At 43.5% G+C, this 23,100-nt stretch overlaps 2 protein-coding genes across 3 annotated transcripts in view; both read right to left on the bottom strand.

Annotated features, from left to right (window-relative positions):
• LOC128299530 (choline O-acetyltransferase) overlaps nt 1-22,719 on the bottom strand; it is a 44,172-nt gene extending 21,453 nt beyond the window's left edge. Inside the window, exon 1 of one of the 2 annotated variants that reach the window (XM_053035525.1) lies at nt 22,504-22,719. The gene's annotated coding sequence lies outside the window, so the exon portion shown is untranslated. The remainder of the gene's footprint in view (nt 1-22,503) is intronic. The other variant, XM_053035524.1, reaches the window with a different exon arrangement.
• Nucleotides 8,821-10,587, bottom strand: LOC128299531 (vesicular acetylcholine transporter). Its single transcript, XM_053035526.1, has one exon. The coding sequence runs from the start codon at nt 10,585-10,587 to the stop codon at nt 8,821-8,823; it is 1,767 nt and encodes a 588-aa protein (XP_052891486.1).
• Nucleotides 22,720-23,100: the final 381 nt, after the last annotated feature.

Here is a 23,100-nt window from a genome sequence, read left to right as displayed (position 1 = left end):
ACTTCCCGTCGGCTGGTACGAAATTCCATACAAACCAGCTATTTTCAGATTTCCGATACCAGAAAAGCATCCACGAAAGAGGTAGCACCTAGTATAGCAATTTTGGTCGAAAACCGCCGAAAAGTATGCAATGTTTAAACACTAACTTTCCCTTTGGTCGTGAAAAATTTCTTTGAAAACTACCAATTTCCGAATGTATAATACCAGGAGAGCATCCACGGAAGAGGTAGCTCCTGGTACTGCGCCGTAAGGTATGCAATGTTTATACACTAACTTTGCAACCAACTTGCAATGCAAGTTTGGTGCATGCAAGAAACCATCCGAGCAAGATGGCGCGCAAGATTGCGCCCAACTTCGTACTTGCATGCAAACTTTCATGCAAACTCCTGCATACCAGGAGAGCATGTTTTTCAAGAGGTAACACCTGGTACCAGCCGAGTACCAGGATGTTGCACAACACATGTTGCGCAACATATGTTGCACAACATCTGGCTTGCAACACATGTCGCGCAACATATGTCGCGCAACATCTGGCATGCAACATCTTACATGCAACAACTTGGGATTGCAACTACCGGGAAGTACGTGATTTGTGCTTACTCGGCTGGTACCAGGTGTTACCTCTTGAAAAACATGCTCTCCTGGTATCGGAAATCTGAAAACAGCTGGTTTGTATGCAAAGTTGGTGTGTAAACATTGCATACCTTTCGGCGGTTTTCGACCAAAATTGCTGTACTAGGTGCTACCTCTTCAGTGGATGCTCTCCTGGTACTATACGTTCGGAAAATTTTCTCGACTAACGTGAAAATTAGTGTTCCTGGTCCTGGTGCAATTTCGTTTCTACTTTAAAGTCACAAAGTCGATATTCTTCTCTGCATTTAATTTATCACATAGAAACAAAAGTTTTATATAACCAAGGAAGATATTTTTGATCAGTTTTTTACTTTTTCAATTAAATTTTGTGCTATAAATTAACTCTGCTGTTAAATTTTCAAAAATCGCACAATCAGCACACATTTTTTTGGGCCCCCAACACGGCGAGGCCCAAGGCGACCGCCTACTCCGCCTACCGTTTGATCCGCCGCTGACCTCATGCCATTTCTGACATTCTGTGACTGTCATTTTCCAGTAGCTGGAAAGTCAGTTCTGCGTACGAAGGATTGGTTCGGATGGGATTTTGGTCCCGCTTTTTTGGCGCCTCTACCATCATGCCGCCAGGCCACCAACGAACAGAATATTACCAATGTTGAAAAATACACAGTCTTACATTATCCTTGTTAGAGGGTACCCTGACATTAATAACTAAGTTTGTTATCTTTAAGAATATTCTTTAAGTGTATTGTTTGATGTCATTTGTCATGTTAGAAAATGTCTTTCTGCAAAGCAGCTATTTAATTATCACATTTTCTATTTTTACTAAAAAGGACGAGATTATTTTTACCCACTTCAAATTCGGCTTAAAATTACCTAAAAATGGAACTAGTAAATTGCACCGGCTGATCACCATATTATGTCTGGTTGGCGTGCCGATTCTATTAATAATCCTCTCAAGTGGGTTCCTATTGTTTCGACGCCAGTATTATTGACTCTTCCACTTGTACATGCATGCCATAATTACAATCGGATAATCAGTGTTACCAACAAAAAAGGGACATAAAAAGGTTTGAGTTTTCCACCACGGTGCAGACCGTTCGTCCACGTGCCAACAACGGTTAGAGCATTCTTTGGCGGGCCCAAACCTAATGGCGTGACAGAATCGGATTTGTTCCATCCCCTTAAATGGGGTTAAGCATCAACCGGTGCCATAGCGAATCGGCTCAAGGTCTACCGGCACGTGCCACCAATTGTGTAGATATGCAAACGAAATGATCGATCGGTTTGGTTAGTTGGTTGTCCGGGGATAGTGTCGGAAGGGTAGGGCTGCTTGCACCCCCGGCGCAAATTACCAACATTAGTACACAAGTACGACGTTGTCCTTTCGCTTATCTACAAGATTGAAGCATAAAATAACATTATCCCGGTCTCTATGAAGATATGCTAAAAACACGGTTTAAAAGAGATGCGCAAACAGGAAGCTTCATGGAAGCAGGGCGCTACCGCCGATGTGTCACTAATTAAACTTCAATTTTATAATTATTTATCTTTATTTAGCATGCCGGACGCTTTTCCTGTGCCAGGCTTTTTATCTGCGCTGTACGGTTTCTCCTGCAGCATCCGAAACAGACGGAAATGGCACAATAAAAGCCAAGGGTTACGCCTGAAAACAGAACACAAGGAGCATTTTTATTGTTCAGCGTAACATCCGGGCCTGTTTTATGGAAAGTAAACGGAGAAAGAATGAATATTTTAATTTATTCATTACAGACTGGCGCAAAAATATCCACCGAACCGAACCGGGGGTTTTATTTTATAGTGTTTAATTTGAATGTATTGCTTGTTATAATTTCCGCTTGTTTCTGTTGAAAAATAGGATATTGCGGGCATTGTTTCCTGAAAGTTGCGTGCTGCAGAGAAATCTATTTTATGTTTCCTTTCCGCAGAACAACTTAAATAGTAAATTGGGTACAAATTGAAATGGGAGACTGGAGGGCACATTACATCCAGAAGCGAATAGGGATTTTCAATACGTAAGGCAACACAAAATATAATTATTTAGCAAATTTTTATCGATAAAAACCGAATTTCGTGTCGTTAAGTTAGGAGCTAAAAGAAAGAAGCACAGAATCAACACGTAAAGTGGGTTATATTTTAATGTCGAACTAAATATGTTTATTTCAGTTATTACCATCTTCGTGTTACACGTCCCATCGAACCTATCAAACCTATGGTGCGCCAGCAGCACACCGACCTGCTCGTGTTTCCCCTTTTCCCAACTGTTTTGGTTAGGTTACAATACTGAAGCTTCGCCAAAAAACGAGCTTTCCCATTTTCTTGTTGTTACCCTTTCCGTTCTTCGTTCCGTTTGCACACGCTTTACCAATCGCACCGGGTTTTTTTTTTGTTGTAAACGATCGTACCATTTCGTGTTGAAATCGATTTTATAACCATTAAAATACAACTATTACCAACTATTTGCCCTTATTTGTGAGTTTTTGTTTGCTTTTCGGTTTGTTACGGTTTGCTGTCAAGGCGATAGAATTGCCATCGGGGCGTTGTTTGTGTGTGTGTGTGTTTTTTTTGTTTGTAATTTCATGCCTAGTACTGATATTATATAAGGGTTTTTGGTTTAGTAGGTAATTGTTGAACGTGATTTTTACCATTGATATGTTTGCATTTGGTGTGCTGGTTTTGTATCTGTTTTGCTCTTTGCACTGTACTGTCACTACTGTATCGGTGCAACCGTATGCAAATAGTACAAACAATAAAACAACAATGGCGGGTTGGTCTGAGTGTGTTTGACGTTGTGTTTTGTGTTACTACTAAGATTATGTAATATTTCCCGTATTTTCGTTTTCGATACTGTCACACCTGAACGGAATATTTCTGCTCCATTCCATATCGTATAATGCGTACATTTCATTTGTTTCTCTATATTTGTCATATAACTCTATACCTTCCATGTATGTTCTCGGTTCACCGTTTGCATTCGGTTTGATGCAGCATAGCGGTGTATACGTTTAATATGCTTTCTGTATATGCCATTGTGTGGTGTACACGCTCCGCTTAGCCCGGCTTTGTGTGTAGCTTTTCCATAATACGTTGTTTTTTTTTTAATGATTTGCTTATCGATTGGTAATTGCTAAAATTTGGGAGCGAGCGAGCGAGCGAGCGGGTGGGTCAATACTTGTGTCCATACTGTCCGCTAGACGGAACTGCTCTTGTACGCCATATATGTATGTTTGTGTGGGTGTGTTATTATAATATATTTTTTATTCGTTTTCAATCTTCATTGGAATAAGTGAAAATAAACTTTACACAATAAACATAAAATTCTGTTAAAATAATCTTTTTTGGAAACAAAATTGTTAAATTTCGATAAACCCTTGGGATTATGGGCAAAGCAAGCGTTGCCATGTATGCGTTTAAGAAAGTTGAAATGAAATATTTTATTCCCAACGTCAATAAATGCTTTGGTGAAATGGCTTTTGCCTAAAGGAAAGGAATAAATATCGTAGCGGATTTTAAATATTACACATGGCCCGGCACACTTTACCGTCGATGTTTTTGTTTTCATATTCATTCCTCTTAACGGAAAACCTAACGACTATGTACATAATATCGACGAAGGACATCTACACGTTTTAGAGTTCTTTGCTTACGCCCACTTTCAATTAAAAAGAGAGCTACAAAGTCAGTTCCGTTGTTTTAAATGATGAGCATGCTGAACTGATGCGTAACTAATCGAATGTCTAACGCATTTTAGCCCGTAGGCAAACATATAAAAATAAAAACAAACAATTCGCTACTGAAAGAGTCAACAAATTGCCCGGACAACCACATTATGTGTCGCCGGCGATGTGATCAAAGATATGGTACAAAGATTATTGATTAACGCGATGCGTGTGTTTTTTTTTGTTGCATCGTGGTTCGTAGCGAAATATCACTCAAATACATAAATATTAATATTCAACAAAGGGCGACATATCCTTCTCGATACAACAATGACACTTACTCGAAAGCCATTAATAGGATAGATAGCTTTGACTTTACAATATTAACTACAACTTTGCATACTAACAAGTGATGTTTATTTTTTCTGTTGTTACTTGGATATTGAATTTGATCACCACTAAAAACTACATTCAATGCTGCAATACATAGCTGTGCTGGGGATAGACGTGCCTTGGTTTTGTGGGTTTGATATGTCCTTCCCTCCCCGTTACATGTTTTCCACACCATCCCATTTGTCTTTTTGTTCATGTTACTGCTGTGTGTGTGTGTGTGTAAATGTATTTATAATACTTTCATGCACCGCGATTCGCTTCACGGTGTTGCGTTGATTTGTGTTGCTTTCCCTTCGTTTATTTTAGCTTATTCTGTTCTCCTTGCTTCCGCAATGCAATAATACTACACATTCAACAATATACTTTCACTTAGCCACTAAACACGGTTGATAGGGAGTGGAACTCGGTTAAGGAGCATGTTTTGTTTTGCAACAATTTAAAATTTGAAGAACATTTACGAGTCGCCAACATGTGGTCAGGGGATTTGCAACACTGACCTTGTCTAGATACCGTTTCGAAAAGCGATGGAGTATGTTTTGTTTTCTATTAGGTTAACAGTGTTTTTTCGGAGCAATAAAACAAAAAAGACTTCGTCTTATGTTTGGAAAAAAAAGAATAAATTTGAATTTGTTTGCTAAGTACAAGCTTAAAATCGAAGAAAGAAAACAGAACTTAATAAAACCCTGAATTGAACTCAATTCGTTCTATGCCCAAAATCAGAGGAAAACGTGTAGTGGAACGTTTCGTGTGGAAAATTTGGTTTTGCAAATGTTTGGTAAATAGCTAGGCACAGGTTAGTTATAGGTTATTCGTTCCGCTTCGCTCAGCGTCTCTCGCCATCTACATTTAACTTATACTGTTCGCGGACAAACAGCTTGCGCACGAACAAACTGTTACCGTTCTGCTCAGAACTGGCTTTAATATGCTGTTTTGTTCTGTTTTATCCTGTGGGTTGTTCATATTGCTTTTCTGTTGTTTTGTTGCAACGTTTCCTAATCTGCCGCCCTAATACGCCGTAGTCATTCGAAATAGCGTACCAGCTGTTAGTACTTACGATTCTAATTCGTGAATTTGTTTCTCACTAGTAAGAGCTACAGCTTTAAATTTGGAATTTCCTTCTATCTAGTTGTATTGGGACAGTTCGTGCCGCCAAGAAGGGACCATCGGACGAAACGTACCGAGATGTAACTGAGTGGAATGAAAGGAAAAATGCGAACAGACTTAAAGATTTTGTGCGCTTGACGATATAATACACACGAACACGTAGTGCGCGATAGTAAATGCTTTTTCGGGACGCGTCCCGCTTGCGTAACAAGAATCTGCACAGGGGAAAACCTTCATGTCTCGCAAATTGATAACAGTGGAGTTGATGATGATAACTGAACGGGAGAGCCTCTAGTTTGCTTTCGCTTTAGTAATCTACAATGATCGTACCTCTCTACCCGGGTACAGTTTATTATGGTACATATGGACCCATGCACGGATGCGTCCCACACGGCAGAGTCTACAGTCGGATCTGTACACTCAAACCGCCCGTAGGCGCCCGTGCACACGATGAGCCGCTTCTTCGGTTTTTCTAGCATACAATTCTTACTCTCGTTATGCTAAATATCGAGTGCATTTCCGTTTTTTTCCGGAGCCACTGTCACGCGTAGTTCCGGTGGCGCTCCGGCACAGATCGCACAGATATACACGCACGCACGCCACACCATTTGATGTACTTAAAAAACTAGCATTAATTGTGTTGATTAGTGTGAGTCCCGATGAACCGGTTAACCGACGATGAGAGTGACTCTCGCCTTCGGCAAACGGCATCGGTTTAATATATACAAACAAATTAGATCGCTTTCGTTTCCATTTGCAATTTCTAGTAAGTACCGCTGGGGGCACACCATAGCTATGTAGCCTACACATGGGGTATAGTGAACACAGGGAAACATAATGTGTGCGCAGCTTGCAGCAGATGTGTTTGGTGTGAAACGAAAATATTCAAAACTTGGTTTTTCTCATACTGCTAAAGTATACGAATACGCTGCAGGCATTGATTGAGTATCTACACCGTAACGGAACGGAACATACACTTGAAGATACTGATATGAAAAAAAGCATACACTGCTCATAGTGTTGGTTACTTGCCAGTCTTACGGGATAAAGTTTATCGTTTGCACAACTTACTGCTATCCGTCTGCTCATCGGTCCTAAACTCGCTCGGTACAGTAAACGCGGAACGCTCATGATATGATTGTGATATTGATAATTGTCATAAATATACTTCTCATCCGTTATATCGAAATCGCAATCGAGTGCAGGTGTAAAAGCATGACCGGTGTATAATACATCCAAACTCTAATCGACTTTGATATGGGTGCTGTTCAGCTGGCAGGGATAAATTTTACACAAAGCTGATGCGCGTACGCAGTGCAATATGAATATGCGCCGATACGTCTTGTAACGTCCTCTTTCGTTCCCGTGCAAATAGACATGGAGCGATTTTTCTTAGTGAGACATTTCGCAATGCTTTTCGATGAAGTGCGATTATAAGTTCATATACAAAAAACGTCTTGTCGTTTTCATCGCGTGTAAATAGCTCAATTTTGGCTGTCATTGATTCACGAACACAAATAACAAAATCGGTGTAGGTTGTGTTTAAAATTATATCTTTTTGTAAGTTGTAGGTTATTATTCAATTACGAATTTGTTCAACAATGAGAAGAATGAGGACACGCATTCGGGCAAGACAGAGCCTACTGATGCGTTAGATTTTGCATGAAGAGCTGGACAACGAGCCGGATTGTCAAACAATGTAATGATTTGACAGCCTCAGTAGGCGCTAAATTGTTTCGAAATGACATGTGGGTTTTTTTTTAGCAAGATTGAGCTACTTTGCGAAATTTCGCACTGAGAAAAATCGCTGCATGTCTATTTGCACGGATAGGTGTATAATTGTTTTATCGTAATAGTTACACGTGAGTAAGTATAGTTGTTTGGTTTCGCATCCATACATCCCTATACATCTTACAGAGCAGTTCGGGAGTGGCATGTGAAGCACAGGCACACTTCTTGTTGCAACCTTCGCTTGCCGGTACGCGAACGAACTGTAAACTAGTTTAATTGATACCATTAGAGAATTTTGGTCAGAGGATAGGTTGTTTCGACGAGGGAACACACCACAACCATGGCAGGATGCTGCATCCAGCGGCATGGTTGTGAAGCTCTTCCATCTCCAGAACCCGTCCTCGTGGACCAACGCAATGCAACGATGTGTATTTCATTGATGAGTGTACTTTTAGTGAGATGTACAGGAAAGAACTTAGTGTACAACTGCCTGTACGTGCGATAGAGTAGTTAAGGTAGGCTGAGAGAGAGAGAGAGACGGAGAAAGAACAAATAGTAGAATAGTGAGCTTACTCCTTACTCTACATCATCCTATGCGATGTATATATGTATATCTAGAGACTATGAAATCCCGTATCCCCCCGTGTGCTCTCTTGGCGAGAAGACACGGACAATATAGTGTCCATAGTGGCCCTCGCCAGAAAAGCCACATTTGAAGTGAGGTGATGTGGGATCACTTAAAACTACTATGGATGTAATAACTCGTCCACTATATAATATCACTTTTTGGTAAATTCAGGCGAGCACAAAGCTCTGATATGTATCGTTACCTTGGTTGTGTCTTACGTTAGTGAAAATGTTAGAACTGAAGCGTTTCGTACATAACTCAAATGTTCCTGGGAAGATTCGCGCGCTTGCCAGCCCACTCCAGATGGGCCCGGGGTGGAACACCTCACTGCACCCGAATAGAACGTTACGCTTGGGTTGATATGTCTATGATATTGATGCAGTTCGAATGATCTCCTCCATGATCCCGGGAATGCACTGGCCGACTAGCGTACCTGCTCAGGAACGTTTCCTAATGCTAGATTATGTCTGTTAGTAGTCATTGCGTCCATCGTTTGTCAGTAACAGTGATGCTGCTACGTCGTAGTCCATTGTTGGACACTCGGATGTGACCGTGTCGTCCTTTAACTAGAGCTTCTTTATCGAAGAAAGCGAAGCGATAACAACAGTTAACTTATCGATAGCACCAGCGAGCGAAGCAGATCTTCGCCGACCGGTGTGCTACAAACGGGGGATGTTCGTAGATGTAGCCGCTTTAAAAGCCTTGCCGGAATGGATTCGAGACTCTGGATTGAGACGAGGCCGGCTGCTGGTGTTGCTGTTGCTGCCCCGACGATTCCCCGTGTCGGAAGGGATTGGCAACCTGCTGAGGTTGCTGTGGAAGATGCCGTGGAGCTTGCTGTTGCTGCTGATAAACACTGCCTCCCTGCTCCTGATAGCCTGGCTGATAGTTTTGATAGCCACCTTGCTGCTGCTGCTGCTGCTGCTGCTGGTAACTACCGTTCTGCGAGTATCCTTGGTCGATATTGGTTTCCTGCTGATAGTTACCATCATCCGTCTGACGTCCGTACTCAAGATGGTTTTTGTACTCTTCACCAACCACCTGCTGATCGTGCATGGTGTACGTTTGGTATTCCTTCGTCGGTGGATCGCCCATCAGTACGTTGGCCTCATTCTCGAAGTGCTTAAAATCGTAGATGTTTCGCAGGTACGACATAACCGGGGCGTACAGCAGGTTCGAGAACGCTATTAGAAAGTTGAGCGCTGTAAAGCCGATTGCTTCCACCACACCGCCGGCAATGATGGGACCGACGGCGTACGCCAGTGAGTACGAAATGTCCGCGATGGCGTAGATACTGCCGTACACCGAGACGTACCGTATATCTACCAGGTAACCCAGCGTGGGCAGTAGCGCTGTGTCTATCAACGCAATCCCGAAACAAATGCCACAGATCGGGATCATTAGCATGATGTAGGACGAGCTGAACGGAATGATGAAGCAGCAAAGTCCTTCCAGTGCGAGTCCACCGGCCGCCATCAGCCACTGCTTTTCCGGGTACTGCTTTGCCATCTTGACCGTGATGATCACACCGAACACGTGTGGGAAGAAGGCCGGCAACCACACCATACCGATCTTCCAGTTGTCCGTCGTTAAGTTGTCCTCCATCCAGAGCGATATGGTGGGTTCCAGAAAGGCGAGCGCAACGTTGGACATCATAAGCGCACCGGCACAAACGGCAATGTACGGATCCATCAGCAGCTTCCAGATCGGTACGGATGGTGCTTTCACTTCTTGACGGTCCGCCAGCTGCTCCTTGATCGGTTTCATCACCAGCAGCAGCATGAATCCGTCCATCAACGATATGAGCGCCAGAATGACGAACGGAACCTCCTTACCGGCGAACTGGTACAATGCACCACCGAATGGAGGCGCCACTAGACAACCGAAGCTAATGAAGGCCAGTGCAATGCCGAGCGCCTTCGTGCGTTCGGCTTCCTCTGTGAACCGGTCGGCGATCATGGCCAGCCCGGAAGTGTCAGCAAAGGCCGATCCAACGCCCTGCAGGGAGCGGGCGAAGAACAGCATGCTGTAGCTACGCCCACAGGCAAACACCATCGTGGAGAGAAACATGATGATCAGTCCCACCATCATCGGTAGATCGTACCCGATCCGATCGATAAGCGCACCGGAGAACGGATTGACCATCAGCTGTACGATGGCTTTCGAGGCGAACAGGATGCCGGTGGCCGAATCTTGCCCATGGTGTGCGTGTGTGTGCGGCGTAAAGACGGTGGTGGGGGCGCTCATGTTGTACGGCTCCTCCGGGCCCCAAGTGCCGATGTACCGCAGGTAGTCCGGAATGATCGGTACAATCACCATGTACAGCATGTTATCTAGCAGCAGCGCAATGGAGACGATCACGAGAATCAGCTTACGCTGCGACTGTGGTTCCTTCACTTTGGTCCAGAAGATCTCTTTCACCTCGCTCGGCTCGAGATTAATTACTGGTAACGGTGCCATGGTGATCGCTCCGGTTGCTCAGTATGTCAAATAAGTGTCGAGTATTCGGGCCGAGTACCTGCCGCTGGTCCGAAGAACTTCTGCTAAGATGCCGTGCACGTTGGTATCCCCCCGAGATGCTGGCCCGATTCTGATGTGCCTTCTTTTGTAATCTTTTTGCCGGTCGTATCTTAGGCACTGCTGATCGTGACTGATGGCAGCCTCAAACGCACAACTGTTCCGTCGGGCTGATGAAGATCACACACTTGCTGGAGCATGTCGCACGTGATGTGGGTTCATGTACTATCGTGCAGATCTCTGGATCATAGTAGCCGATGGCGGTTAGATCCCACCGCAAAGCTCTATCGTTTTTTTGTTCTGCTCATGTACCCACATACAACAGGCGCAGCAAATTCGTTTAATCGGCAGTTTAAGACGCGGGGGGATACAATCGTTGTCCAAGATGGCGGCAACCTTGAGAACACAGAAACAATATTTTAATTGCTTTGCTTTGATTGGGTTTGGTTTATAGTTCGAATTACGAGTTTTTTCTCGAATCGTTTGGATTGTTGGGGATTGTTGTCAGTATTGTTTTTTGGGTGTGCGCGAGGAAGCGGACAAGATGGACAACTGAACAGAAGTAAAAAGGAGCAACGAAACAAGGATGGTGTGGCGTGTCTTAGCGGGGTGTGTCTTCCTTAATTGTTTGCCAGGGCCGAGCAAAATTAATGCAAATCGTAATAAGTACTAGTTTGCATTGTAGGTATCGATTGAAACTAGAATCTTGCCAAAAACACAAAAAAAAACAAATGAAATGCAATCGATTGGATAACTGTTTCAGGAAACGGAAACAAGAATAAAAATTAAGAAAAAAAACCCAACAATAAGAACAGAATAAGAACGCAAATCAACACATGGAGTAATAAATGCTTTACTACCATCTCTGTTCAGTTTCGACGACCGCTTGAAGGTTTCGCGGAGAAGTCATGTACGGGCTCAACTTATGAACTCGAACTCTGTTCGAAGGAGATTGTTCGTGTCATCCATTTCCACACCGGTTCGTCGTCGGCGTAGCGGTCGGTAATTTTTTTTTTGTTTGGTTTTTAAGATCAAAATGTTGTTTCTGTGCTTCTCAAGGATGCGCCGCGAAGAGGAGTTCTTTGCGGAAGTCTTCCTATCTACCGTAAACACCTAGGTTTCATCGCGTTAAGAATGAGTTCGATGTTGCTTCTGTGTTTCGTCTTCTGCTTTGGCACCCGTGCCACAGTTTGCTTTGATGCGCTCACACACTGCGTAATGGTTGCGTTAATGAAATTACTTCGGTTGCAAAGGAACTTTGGGACCACTTTTGGGGTTGGTGGGGGGATGGGGGGAGACTAATTTTGTGTATGCGTGTGTGGGGCTTAGACCCAGGACCGTCCATCCATCGCAGGATGGCGGTAGACAGTCCATCTGGCAGACTAGTTGGCAGTGTAATTAGAAGATGTAAGTGATGGTAATGATTAGACAATCAACCCATTACAAGCGAGCGGCTGCAGGTGGTTTGCGGTGGTTTCGCTGGTGGCCGAATCGGTCAGCTACCTCGCTTGGACCGCTTGGCCACGTCATTGGCCGCGTAACCTCAATCGATCGAGAAACGTTGATGGTTGAATAAAAAAACGGTAACAAAACAAAAACTTCACGGCAAATTAATGCATACGGGGAATCGTACAACATTTACCGGAAATGATAAGATACATAATCGAACGAAAAGGTCATTAGGAAATGGAAATAGTAGCAAGGGAGTGTGAGAAAAATCATATTGTTTTAATAATTACTTAAAATATGCAGAGCGGTGCTATAGTATGTAAACATTGAATGGAAGTGAAATAAGTTTTTAAGATGAGAAAGAGAATTACCACAAAATGTTACAAGAGGAAAAAAACATACAAGAAGACTGATGGAGCAAAGGTTAAATTGTTTGTTAAGTCTAATGTTCTAATACCAGTTATACGGAGCAGCAAGGGTTTGTTCAATACGAGAACTATAAAATATAGCTACTAATTAGCTGTCAGATCACATAAAAATGTGTTGCATAGAGGTGTACAAAGACGAGACACGCGACGCAGGAGACCTTCAAGACCTCCAAACGTCCTTCCTCAATCAAGTCAAATCGTATGAAAATTGGCTTCTGCTATAATGACAGCCGAGTCGACATCACGGGCAGCCGGGATCGGAAACCAACCAAGGTAGCCTTCATTGGCTTCATTATGCTAACGGATTGATGTTGGACTGGTTTTTGTGTTCATTTTTTTCTTCTTTGGGTTCGTGTGTTCATCGTCCACACCCGCATGTGGCCAAATAATTGATTGCCATCAAATATCGTCTCAATCACGAAATCTAATTTGAAATTTCCCCTCATTATTCATTATCGTTCACCCTTCGCACGGTGGAAACTGTGTTCGGATGATCCGAAGGGAAGGAAAATAAAAACTCCATCAACCGAAGGTCGTCTGCTTCCGATCGGAACCATCGGAGACCATCAGCATAATACGGCAAGCAAAGCCTATCATTGTTTCCGGTTTGGCTTTTGTGATTTTTTTCTGCTTTCCTCCCAACCTTCTTGTCGTTCACATGCTTGAGATGTGGTAGGATGGAGTAGAAGGAAAAAAAACACGCGCTTGGCGTACCTTGGCTTTTCTTCTAGAGCACGGTAGGGAAGCCACGATTTTCCAGCATCCGTTCGACCCTCCCTGGGCAGCTATGGGGTTTCCCGATCGGAAGCAACAAAATACGACCGTGCAACGTCGTTCTTACTATTGACAAAACACACATAATGACTTTATGCCTTATTGCGGCGTTCGTTTGTATGTGTGCGTTATTCACCCCTTGTTTGTGCCACTGCCATTATTCGCCATTTCCCCTGGTGGGACAAAACCGGGCCTCAACGAGGGAAACTGGTACCGCCCTCACCCACCTACCCGGGGTTCAAGCAACCTGCCTGGGAGACGGGGATAAACCAGTCAGGCAGCCGTCGTGGTGGTGTTTGCCGTGGTAAATGTTTGCTTTTTATCTCGTCTTCGTGCGTGTTAGCGGATAATGACAACTTCAGTGGGATCAGACCGTCATCAGCCAGCAAGCGGGAAAACTTTGCCACACTTGCGTACCGATCTCCTTCGGGATATGGTTTGGTATCAGAAAGCGCACTTAAGCTGCTAAAAATCTGTCGAACAGGTTGTGGTACAAACACGGAAGCCCAATAAAATTCTAAACAAAACGAATAACGGACAGTGATAAGTTGTGTTTAAAACAATGCCAAAAAAGCAGATTCTGAACTCCTAATTGACCGGTCAAATAATATTTTTCCACCCGGCGTCACTCAATGTATTCCAGGATTCCAGTTCTAGGAATGCTGGCCGCATTCAATCTGGGTGAGATTCCACAAATTCTGCAAAGACCAGCTATACGACGTATATTAGCATCACCCTGTGTAAGGGCAAGAAGAATTTCAGGATTTCAACACACCTAAGACAGACCCCGAACAGCAGGAATGCGGTGAATGAGGATCGGAATGTTTTATTCATAGACTCTCCAATCGTGACTAATAATAAAGTTAGCCGTCCCGAACACCCAGCACGTAGCAGAGTAGGGGTGGAAAAGGTTCTGCTAGGCAAACGCCTGGAACAGAGGGTGTTTCGTAGAATCTTTCCGCCGTATCTCTATCACCATCGAAGCATGAATGTCACATCCGTTGCGAAGTTACCCCAGAGCGTTTTGGGCCACAGCAGCACTCTGCTACATCTTCATCCCGGCAGCGGAGCAGTCGTCCCCGTTAGCTCATTAAATCATTTGCCATGTAACCATCATTGACTACACGTTTTGGGCAAACAGTAAATTAGTCCGTTTTGTTTCGTTCACTTTCACCGCGTTCCTTGGCGAAGAATCGCATACGCCCGTGACGATTGCATGTGATGGACGGGCGATAACATCGAAAATCTTGCTTACTTGCAGTTCCGACACGTTTGTGCTGGCTGATATCGATCGAGGCATTAGTGGCGAACGCTTCTTGGGTTTGCCATTGCCGAGCGACTGTGGTCAGTTGTGGGCAGGATTACGACACACGCTTTAACGTAACCACTAATCTCACCGTTTGCTCTACCGCCCCCCTCTTTGGAAAGTGTGATCGATAGCCAGTTTGAACGTTGGGGTATTAATTGGAAAATTCGACACACCTAATACGGCCCGCTCTGTACTATTAGAAACACCTAGTGTAAACGTTACTCTAGAGACTCGACAATGTCTAATCATCACTCACTGTTTGTAAGGATTCCGAACGGCTTTGCTGACCATGTTGTGTACTTTCTTGTCGTAAAGTAAATCCATTTTGTACCTCCATCCAGTTCAAGTTCGCTGCGGTCATTAGAAATTGTTGAAGCAATTGCCACAAGTGCCATATTATTGGCGCCTTCCGTAATCCTTCCTCCTTTCTCCACTCGCCATTGTGTTGTGCGCGTACACAAAGGGGCACGGGTATCCGGAAGCGCACTCGCTCAACTTGTCCTTTCGATCGAAATGAGCAGCAGTTTCCTGTCGTTCCTGGTCGTTTTTGTTTTTTTTTATTTTACTTTTTTACCTTCAATACTTAGAGGGGTTTGTAGGGTTTGTTCAATTGCCGGCTCAATTTTCAGTTTCTCGGTTTTATTTTGTAATCCCACTACTCCCACATGCGCAACAACTCATTCATTCATCAGACTTTTGCAAAGCCAGGGCAAGGTTTAAGTGGGAGTTCTACCAACTCCGTGGTAGTATCCGATTTCCCGAGCAAAAGGGAGCAGCTCTTTGATCTCTGACAAGCGGGGACGTTCGCTGCCGGTACCGACTCCTGTGCCATTCGCTCGAGTGGATGGATGGTACTTCAGATGTTTTATTGTACTGGCCGTGTTTTTCCTCCTCCGGTCCACCCGGAGGGATCGGTGTGTATGCTCTAGAACCAGTCGCGACGATGCTACGAAGCAAGGGCAAACAAAACTGACAAACCCGGCCACCGGAAGCGAAACGGTGCAACTCGAGTGGGAGTGATTCTAGAGAAAATATTTGCTCAGAATTAAACCCATGTTGGGATTGTACATTGGCCCCGGTTTCCACCTGCGGGGCAGCATGTGGGTATGGTGTGGTGTGTGTCGGGGTGCTTTAATCCAATTGCAAGTGGATGCTCGACCATGGTGACGGGAACGTGACTTCGAGCGGCGTCTGCTGCAAAGGTGCGCCAACGCTTGGGTGTTTGAGAAATGTGTACCACGCACATGGTAGAAGCAAACCGATCGATACGACGGCTGTGTACCGGTTGCGTTCCTGGCCCGAAGGTGGCGGCAACGCTGGACCCAATTAGGATAATGAGCGCGGTACGGAAATAAAATAGCACGTTACCGTTTTGGGGGAAGTTCTACTACGGAGTAGGTGTATAAATATCGTTGCCCTACTCAAAACGGTCGATGGTTCGGTTGATTGCACGCAACTTTAAAGGGATTTATTGAGTTTGTGATTGAATTTAAGACTAAAAGCAGGTAATATAAAACAAAATTGGAACGTATCAGCATTACGCAACGAGTTGCAGTCCTGAAGTGAAAGAAAATTTATCAAATCCGGAACATCGATTTATGGAATGTTCTGGAAACTATTACAAAAAAATAAAATATATAACTCACCTATAACTCATCTATAACTCATGTAAAATAAATAACTCATCATAAACGTTAGAACTGCTTCCTCCGCGTACGGTAAATACGAAAAGAAAAAGGGTCGACTTGTGCGCTACCCAAACTATCAACACTCAAACTTCTGAACGTTCTGAGCGAGTAGTATTTTTTAAGGATATTAAACTTTCTTTCAGTTCCTACCTAGCTTCGTGTGTTGAACGAATAAACGAGCGTCTCCACGTAGGCGTGCGTGTGCTAGCGTCATTAAGAATGTGAATGAAAAACTCACCCAGAAGAGCCGTGCTAAGCGTTGTGTTTGTGTTCTGACGCGGTGTAGGGGTGTATTTAGCCTTTTTCTTCGATTATACGTATTACGTAAAAACTAGCTGCTTCTACTGGCCAAACGCTCGCTTAGTGCAGACATTTGACCATTAGTTGCGTTTTTTTTTTCTTCATTCAATTTCTCACCGCAGCTTAACCTTCGATTATGCATGGTTACAGTACACCTCAAGTGCTTAATGATCCGCAGTGAGTGGAGTGAAGCGCAGAACGATGGCGCTGCTTCGCATTGGCAGTCACGAGTGTGGTGGTTAAGTGTGCTTCAAATTGATTCATCGATTGGGGTTTGAGCAAAACAATAGAGACAGAAGATGCATTGTTAGTCGGAAGATATTTTACCAAACTTTTGTCCTTCCTGCTGAACACTGTTGAAAACAATAAATGTCAACTGCATGCTAACGTTTACATCCGGATGTCTTGTCAAAGCGGTGGATGTAATGGAAAAGTTATGATTGATCTACGTTGTACTCGTTCCGAATGTCCTAGCTAGCATTTTGGTATTGAATGGTAGAAAAGGTTGTTAATATTTGTTGACGTGCAAAAGAAAAAAACCTTTCCAGTCGTTAAACGTTACCCGCAAGAAAGACTCTTCCATGCTTCGCCTCGACGAATCAAGGTGGCGTGGAAAAATCGATTGCAATCTTCCGTTGAACGAGGGTAACAAAACAGATATACATCAGGACGCAAAATCTTACCGAAACCTTCCCCGAAAAGGCGCAGACTACAGTGCAAAACCGGGCGCTCTCTTGGCTGTTGTTCAGTGTTAGGCCCCCGTAGGGTTTGTTCCCGGTCCTCTGTTGTCTACCTTCCGCCCGGTCGCACCAGCGGATGTGACGGTGTCGGTAGTTTGTTCGTCAACCGGGGGAAGTTATGGTTGTGAATTATTTAACAACATTCGTGTGAATATTTTATGAGCAAAACATAAGGTAAATACGGTGGAAATAGGTCTGCCACCGGGGCGACTCGACGCGTGATGAAGAGACGGTGGAGTGACGGGACTTATTCCGAACGGTATACCAGGCACGCACTGAACGAAAAATGTGTTTTCCACCGCGGAAAATGCACGAGGATTTTTCCAACAAACCGAGGAAAAATCAACCCTCCTCGTTGGTCCAGTTCGGGACGTAAGAATGGTTCGGTTCGTACGTCACCCTCGTTCAACAACCGATCTTGCAAAAGGCCCGGTAATCTCCCTCGGGGGTACGTTTTCCAATTCAAGTGCGCCCGGAATGTATAAAATTGTAATACAATTTCCATCTGCAAGTTGTGAGTGACACGGCACACACGTACCGAAGGGCTCGAGCAAAACCGTACCAGCGAAGGGTCGGGTCATAGCCTACTGTAGCGAACGAACGTCGATTATTTTCGCCTGTGAGTGGGAGTGTTGTGGTGGTGGGTTCTAATTTTCTTTTTTTCGTCCCTTCTTGTTCATCAACCCTCGATCTCTGTAACTGGTTTTCGTTTCGGGCCGATTGCGAAAGGAATGTGTAACACGCCAGGTGAGTTGGTGGAGGAGAATTTCGAGAACGATGGAAGGAAAATTGATAAATTTCCTGTAGGAAGGACAATGAAAATACGAAGGAAATTGTCAGCCAATGTTGCATTTTCTTGTGTGCTCGTGCTTTTATTTTTTGTTTATACGAAAATTTCACTATTCCATTGTAAACTGTTAGTTTTGAATCTTTATTGAGTTTTACATTTTGTTGTTTATTGCAGAAAATAGATATGATTTTTACTGGCTCTTGATTTGAGCTCAGAAAGTTAAGTAATTGGAATATTTGTTACCTAACTTAAGTGTTTGTTGGCACCATAAGAATGAAAATATGCATAACGCAACGTAAAGAAGCAGAATATTCAACCAAATGATGTAAACAAGCACAAGTTGGATTACATGTTTTTTTCCATACACTGTTCTTTCATCAACTGGGGAATGAAAAGAGGCCGACAAAAGGTGACTAATGCGATACATTCATCAGGACCAGATAGAAAAAAAGTGCAATAAGAAGTAAACTAATTGAGCACCCTCGGACATACTTTTTCTCCTCAGGTGATAGGAAAAAATGCTGTTAATATTACATTTTCCATTTTCCTTCGCAGTGCAAAGGTTCCCGATGAGTGCGTGAAAAGAAAAGTAATATCCCAACCGAACGCACAATTTACACTTCGTGTTCACCAGGGTTCGCCAGGGTTCGCCAGGGTTCGTCGTTTGATAAATGGGTCGCCTTTGCCTCCACTTTTGAAGTGTGTATCTCCGACCATTATCTTTCACCCGTGGTTAGAATTGTGATTGTTGTTATGTGACATTGTCCAAAATGTGCCACGTCCGAGAGACACATTTGCGCGTAAAAGGACGAGTTTCAGCTATCCATGGTTCTGTACAAACTCGGTCCATTATCGTAACGGGTAGGTTGAGTGCCATCTGGTACCGTTTCCACACTTTCCACGCTCAGTAGCACTTAGCTGTATCGATCGGAGTGGTGAGATCAGACCGCAGACAAACCGAGCACAGACACGCAGGATAGATAAATACACGTAACGCGCTGGGAGGAAGCCGTTGGGTGAACTTGTAAAACATCCCCACTTGTTTAGATAAGGCATCCGGTTGATACAATCATAATCACACCACACCGGGCGAGATGGTGATAATACCGAGATGCTGCCCAATTTCCCAAAATCGCCCTCTGAGTTTTAAGGGGGCGTGCGGAAAACTGTACTGCTTCTAACGGAAAACCGTTTCCGAAGTGGTAATGGCAGTTGAATAAAGGTTTATATTGGACTTTTTTTTCCACGTTATCTTTTGTCGTCCTTTGTATGGCGGATGCGAATGGGAAAACTGGTGTGATAAACGCAAGACGAATTGTGATGTCAAAACAAAGTATAATAAAGGAATTATAATGATGAAATATCGCCTCCCTGCCCCTCATTGTTTTTGAACGTGCGCAAGTTAATGCCGGGCCCATGGTAACGTTCGTTCCGGTATTCGGCGGGAAAAGTTGTCCCCTAGCTCTCCGGGGGTGGTTGTCCTAGCTCCACGCCTCGCCACCCACTTCCTTTCTACCATCATCGAACCGATACGTACAACGTGAAATGAGTTTTTCCCCGAGGGTGTCAAGATGCGCATTTGGTCGTGGGGTTTTATTCGCTAGGATTTAAAATAACAACATCGATAAAACCAACCGGCGAAGCAACGAATGGTTTGCGTCGTGGTTTGGTCGGGTTTCACGCTGCTGTGCCGACTCTTGCCAGAGGGAATAGCTGGGGATTGGCCCTAATCATCCACACTGACAAGGAAGGTTGTGTTTGCCTACCGAATTCAGCTGCAGGAAGAGAATTAAGTCACCGGGACGAAAGTTGAGCCTGCTGATATTTTTACAAGGTTTGTTTTTTGTCCCCACGAGTAAAACAGTTATGTTAGGCACTATCCTAGGGTTTGATCGGGACGAAGCTTACGTAGTGTGGTCGTGTTTGGATTTTGCATTCGTTATGGTGAATTATCGTTCGATAGGGCAAAGCAATGGAACACCAAAACAAGATGTTTGATATTTGACTGAAAATTGAAGTGGCAATTTCGATGGATCGCAGCACTTGACTTACAGTCACTTATAGTCAAAATGTTCGATAAACGAAGGTTTTAGAGATAGAATAGCTTTATGAAGTGCAAGGGAATAGCACATTTTAATTATCAATAATCGTAGTTTTGCGCGTAAAACATCACCCTTTTTATATTTTATTATGTTTACTGTTTACTTTTACTGGTGGTTGATTGGGCATTAATTTAAGGCTTTCCAATTTCCACTTAGTTAACGATACAATCAACTCTTTCTAATAATTAACAAATGAGCTGAGATGTAAAATAGTCAATCGAGCTTTTGTATATTTTCTCAATACAGCTTTATAGTGCACCAACACTATAACTTGCAAGGACCCGATACGAAACATTGTGTACAGGCCATTCCCGAGATACGCGGTTCCTCTTATACGCGGATTCGGCGATACGCGTTTTTTGGAAATTTGACAGCTGAACTAGTTTATAGCACAAAATTTAAGCAAAAAGGTGAAAAATTGTTCGAAAATACCTTTTATGTCACACACAAAAGAATGATTTTTAACTTATTTTAATGCAATCTTTCTAAAAATCGTCTGATTCGCTGTATCAATTAAATGCAGAGAAGGAAGTCGACTCAGTGACGCGTGATTGGACTCAGTGATTCGAGATACGCGGATTTTTCCCGGATTATAGCGGTCCGCTATAATAGCATATCTCGGGAACTGCCTGTACATTTATAACATATGTGTACAATAAATTTATAAAGAATCACTATTCGAGGTAGGTCACAGAGACATTTCTTTTTTCTAAAGTTTTAGATGCAAAATTGTTTTCGTTTTGAAATTGGTTGTTTTGATAAGCTTTAAAATAAGCTAGTTAAAATGCCTCCCAGTAAATGTTGTGCTAAACTTTGAACTAAAACAAGTAATAACTACACACGCAAATATCAATACGAAAATTACCAAAATTGTTTATTTTGTAAACATTTTATGTAAAGTTTGAGTCATGCCATCACCTTCTTAATAGTCAAGGTAAGGTGTATTATTATGTAATCATTCTACGAAGCATAAAACTCACTAGCACTCAGAGCGTGCAATTTTTTTTTCTATGAAAACCTTCACTTAACAGAAAATTACTAGCCGATCTGAGTATTTCAATTAGTATCTTGAATTGCAACTGCGTCTCAACACGTTCAATTTAAGTGCTTCCATCGCACAAGAAATGTGACGGCAACGTGGGATGTAGTAAAAGTGTAAGGATAGAAAATATTCTGAGAATCAAGCCAGGTGTATTTTCCTGCTATCGGTGGAAAACGTTTAAAGCGAAAAGTGGAATAGTGAGTCGAAATGACAGTGAGAAGAGCGAAAAAGGGGAGGGGGAAGGGATTGTTAAACATTCGTGGAACACCTGCACTAATACAACCACACACAACTAGTAGAGAGAGAGAGTGTCCGTTTTTTCTTTCTCTTCTTCTTCGTCTTTCTCCCGCACAAACACCAGCACACACATTTGCTCATTTTGATTAAGAATATCCTTTTCCGTAGCCGCTCACGTAGGACGTACACATACAGGTGCAAATGTGGCGAAGAGCTTTCAGCAAGAATGAGAATGAGAGCTTTCCAGTGGCAGTGGCGTGTGGTGCAAAATTGTTTCACCCAGGCATTTGGCTGGCCGCCATTTTGTTTGTGAAAATTCGTCGTATCAAATTTTGTGCGGTACGTTCGATTTGATGTAAAAATAAAAATCAATCACCAATTAGGAAGGCACGCTCCGTTGAAGTCGGTAACAGTTTTAAGAATGTCTAAAGCATCAATTTTCATAATAACATTACACCCAAATCAATGGCCACAACGATATGGTGAGGAAATGTTTGGTTTTTGTGTGCAGGATGAAACATCTTTTGCTCCTTAGAAGAGAACACCGTATCGAAGTCAAGACTTTTCAACGACTTAGGATGGTTTAATAGAATTAGCAGTTCCTCCTTGTCGTTCAAACGAAATCGGCTGGCGCAAAGGATGTGAGAAGCAAATTATATTAGAACAGTTCCCACGTTGGCCGCTCGAGCGTCAAACGCTGCCAGACCGTGGTGCGTTTCGTTCACTAACGGGGCAAATGTAATTACGTAATTGTTTCTCGTGGTCCTATTACGGTTGTCGCTCGGAACCGTTCATCATTACCCTTTTCTTCAAGGGTGATTGTCCACAATTGAATAAAACAAAAATTAGAAACGATAATATAAACCAAACCAAAGCGAACGGCAGGATAGGTGGAAGGGTTATATTGTGTTTTGCTTGAATGCTCCAAGATTCTGAAGGAATTGAGGACATTAGGATGCACAAAATGTTGATGGGTGGTGGAGCGTTACGGCACACCTACCTGTGTCGGGGATGGAAACGCTGGTCAGCCGGTTCGAAAGGAATCCGCGGATATTGGTGACCACCTTCTGGGGCGAACCGGTGGCCCCAAACAGCGAACTGCCTAGTTTGGAAAGCAGGGCGTTCGGTTGTTCGCCCGCTGGTGCACCGCCAGAATCGCCGGATGACGCCACGGTCACTTGCTTGACGCCTTCGGTCGGCCTGTGTGTTAAACTTGGTGCTGCTGCTGTTCACTTTACAGCCACTTTGCAGCAGCAAACCTTCGATTGATCTTTTTCTTCCGACTATTATCACACACACACACACACTCACTCACGGTCGACACACTTATCCACGGATTATTGCACCGGCTGCAGTCCGATTTATGCTTTCGCTCCCTGCACTAGCAGCTGATCACGTCGTTGTGTGCCGCTATTGCTATTGCAATCGAGCAGACAAATCGGATTTTCTTTTTGAATCCCCCCACTCAGCCTGCGAGGACACCGCCACACACTATTTCTCTACAGTAGTTTTGGTTTGGAAATGAGAAAGTAATTGATTAATACAATAGTAGTAATTATAAGTACTCAACAAAATGCAGACGAATCTAACAGAAGCA

Source organism: Anopheles moucheti, chromosome 2 (assembly GCF_943734755.1).
Source record: "Anopheles moucheti chromosome 2, idAnoMoucSN_F20_07, whole genome shotgun sequence".
NCBI lineage: Eukaryota > Metazoa > Arthropoda > Insecta > Diptera > Culicidae > Anopheles > Anopheles moucheti.
Note: the sequence above shows the minus strand (reverse complement) of the source record. Positions and strands in the feature narration are given on the sequence as shown.